Source organism: Hyperoodon ampullatus (genome assembly GCF_949752795.1).
Source record: "Hyperoodon ampullatus genome assembly, chromosome: 14".
In the NCBI taxonomy this organism is placed as follows: domain Eukaryota; kingdom Metazoa; phylum Chordata; class Mammalia; order Artiodactyla; family Ziphiidae; genus Hyperoodon; species Hyperoodon ampullatus.
Window position 1 is genome coordinate 66,939,078 of NC_136927.1, and position 3,331 is coordinate 66,942,408.

Below are 3,331 nucleotides of genomic sequence, written 5' to 3' on the forward strand. Positions count from 1 at the left end.
GGGGTCTTGGCCATAACCAGACAAACCAGGGTCAAGGTGAGGACCTCAGTGCTAACGAGAGGGTCTCTCTCCCAAGGAGGGAGGCTCACAGGGTGGCGCCCCTCTTGTCAGGCAGAGATGGTCAGAGCAACGCCCTGCCTTCCCCACTAGGGACTCAGGGAGGTGAGGGCTTTGTTTGGAGGCTGGAGGACTCGGGACCACAGAGGGAGGGGTCACGGGCTCTAATAGATGGCACGGAGAGAACCGCGAGGGAGGATCAAGGGACGGCTGACCTCTGCACCCCGGGAACCCGTAGAGCCCCGCCCCTCGCGTCAGCCGTTGGAACCCCACGCGAGGCAGCCGTTAACGGAAGTGGCTCCACACTTCTGCTCTGGGGGCGAGGAGCTGGGCGGTTGTTCAGGGCGTTTGTTCGGCCAACGGCGGATTCCCAGGGCTGATCTGCAGTCAAGATCACCCGCTGTCCTACCTGCACTCCTGCCTGTTGTCCCTGACCACAGTCACCATGCCTCGGGGTCAGAACAGTAAGCGCCGCACACGTAGGAGACGCCGCCAGGCCCAAAGTGGGACCCAGGGTCTGACGGGTGCTCAGGCCACTGCAGCCGAGGAGGAAGCCGCCTCGTCTTCTTCTCCTCCTCTTGGAGTTATTACTCCGAGAAAGCCGGCTGCTAAGTCACGTAGCAATTTCAAGAGTCGTCAGAGGGCCCTAGCCACCACCACTAAGCCTGCAGGTGTTTCTCCCACAAGATCATCCAAAGGAGCCAAAGGCCAAATGGAGCAAAAGCACAGGTCTTCTCAGGCTCCCGTCTCCGCCGTGCGGTCTTGCAAAGGCCCTCTAAGGCAGACAGTGAATTTGTTGGTGCAGTTCCTGATGCACATGTATAAAAAGAAAAGGCCTGTTACGAAAGCACATATGCTGAAGTTTATCAATAAGAAGTACCAAAAGCAATTCCCTAAGATCCTCAGAAGAGCTTCTTTCAACATGGAGGTGGTATTTGGCGTTGACTTAAAGGAGGTCGACCGTACCAAGCATTCTTACACCTTTGTCAGCAAAATGGCTCTCCCCAACAATGGGACCGTGGGTTGTGCCAGGGGATTACCCAAGACCGGTCTCCTGATGTATCTCCTGGGTGTGATCCTCATGAAGGGCAACTGCGCCACAGAGGAGAGTATCTGGGCATTCCTGAATAAGATGAGTGTCTATGCTGGGAAGAGGCACTTCATATTTGGGGAGCCCAAGAAGCTCATCACCCAAGATTTGGTGAAGCTGAAGTATTTGGAATACCGGCAAGTGGCCAACAGTGATCCAGCGCGCTACGAGTTCCTGTGGGGCCCGAGAGCCCACGCCGAAACCAGCAAGATGAAAGTCCTGGAGTTCCTGGCCAAGATCAATCACACGGTCCCCAGTGCCTTCCAGTGTTGGTATGAAGAGGCTTTGAGAGATGAGGAAGAGAGAGCGCAAGGCAGTGGATCTTCCGGGGTTCTGTCCAGCTCCTCCCACACACAATCTGAGGCAGATTCTGCACTTTGTGGCTGAAGAGAGCGTTCAGTGTTCCAAGTAGTGTAGGGCTGGGTGGGACGGAGGGAACAGTGTATAATACCTTTGTGTTCCTGTTCTGTGTGGGGAAGTTGGAAATACGTCTGTGTTTTTGTTTTTTGCTGTCTTTCAAACGTTAACTCCTAAATGAAATCTTATTTAGCGTTATAATGTAAGTTTATGAAGTACAGTAGTCATACTTATTGTTGTTTATCAGGTTTAAGAATAAGAGTTTTGCTGTTTTGTAAAACAGATTGGGAAAACTTCCATCTTATTTAGTAATTTGGTGGAAGATAACATGGCATCGCAATATGCAATTCCTTGAAAATGTGAAAAAGTTAAGTATAGTATAGTATAGTATACTGTAGTATAGTATAAGAAAAGTAAGATGGTCAATATTTGGTTTCCTAATTCCTTTTACTCTGTTTTATAAAATTATAAATAACAGTATGTGCTTGGCTCATTCAAAAATGCAGAATTAAATCATAATAAATTAGAAAAAAAAGAATTCAGATATACAGAGTTTATTAGGGGAGTGACCCTAGGTGGTGGTATAAACAAAAACGTATAACATAAATATAAATAGACAATGTAACAAGCTCTCTAAAAGCCTATTCCTAAAATACCAACAGTGGTTATTTATCATGGAGAGAAACAGGATGATTAGAGGTGTGTTGGGGGGAGGGGAACAGTGTGCATCCAAAAGGAACAGATCTATGTAATTTTACAAAGCCCAAGGTGTGGCATTACAAATAACTTTAATAAATAGCATGGAGATTTAAAAAAGTTTTATTTTATTACCTTTATAGATACTTATATATCATATATTTACTTTATTATTTACTTCTGTAATACTTGTTCAGGATAGAAATTGAGAAAATACAAATAAACCAAAAGAAGAAAATGAAAGCCACTCATAGCCTACTACTCAGAGAGCATCATCACTAACATCACAAAGCCTTTGCATCTTTTTCATGTAAGATTCAAAGAAGGGGGGTGTCCCAGCAGATCTAATAGGGCTTAGAGTCTGAGGGACTAAATATATATATGGATATGCATAGCTATTTTTCGAAGTAAAAATTTGAGATTTCACTCTGAGTAGAGGATTTTCTGAAACTTCTGAGGAGGCTGACATAGAGCAGTTTTTCTTAAGGTGTGTTTCCACAGATGTTCCATGAAAAATGGTTTCTGTAGTCAAATAGGCTTGGAAAACATTGAGTAAAATAGTTAAACAGGTCTTCCCCTGCAAGACTTGCTTGGAGCTTTTAACATACTAAGGTGCATTGTGATCCTCTAAGAGAAGATGTAAACTTAGCAGCTGCCCCTCCAGTAGACCTGGGGTGTGGGGCCATTCTCTGCCTTCATTGATATCTGCCAGGAATGGTCTGGGGAGTCTAATGGGTATTAATCAGATGCTCAGTTTATCAATAGGTCACAGTGGCAGTCAATGATGGGAATGTCACTTTTTGGCACCTAACCTGCTTCAATTTTGTGTATCTATTTCTGCATAGCAAATTACTGAAAAACTCAGGAGTTAAAATACCAAAGCATTTATTATCTCACTGTTTCTGTGGATGAGGAAGTTAGGACCAGATTAGATGGACAATTCTGGCGCCCCACGTCTCATGAGGTTGCAGTGAAGATGTGAGATGCATCATCTGAAAGCTTGACTTCAGCTTGGAGGCTCCACTTCCAAGATGGACCCAATGAGTCTCCCTTCCTGACATCCATGCCCTGTGTAGTCCCCTCCCACGAAGAATAGTTCTGACTCATGCAACCCACAGGATATTGTAGAAA

General features: G+C 45.6%; 1 protein-coding gene across 1 annotated transcript; it reads left to right on the forward strand.

Moving 5' to 3' along the window:
* Nucleotides 1-502: 502 nt before the first annotated feature.
* LOC307063707 (melanoma-associated antigen B3-like) lies at nt 503-1,534 on the forward strand (the record flags this gene model as incomplete). The annotated part of the gene is made up of 1 exon (XM_079719967.1): nt 503-1,534. The coding sequence occupies one exon, from the start codon at nt 503-505 to the stop codon at nt 1,532-1,534; it is 1,032 nt and encodes a 343-aa protein (XP_079576093.1).
* Between the last annotated feature and the right edge of the window lie 1,797 nt (nt 1,535-3,331).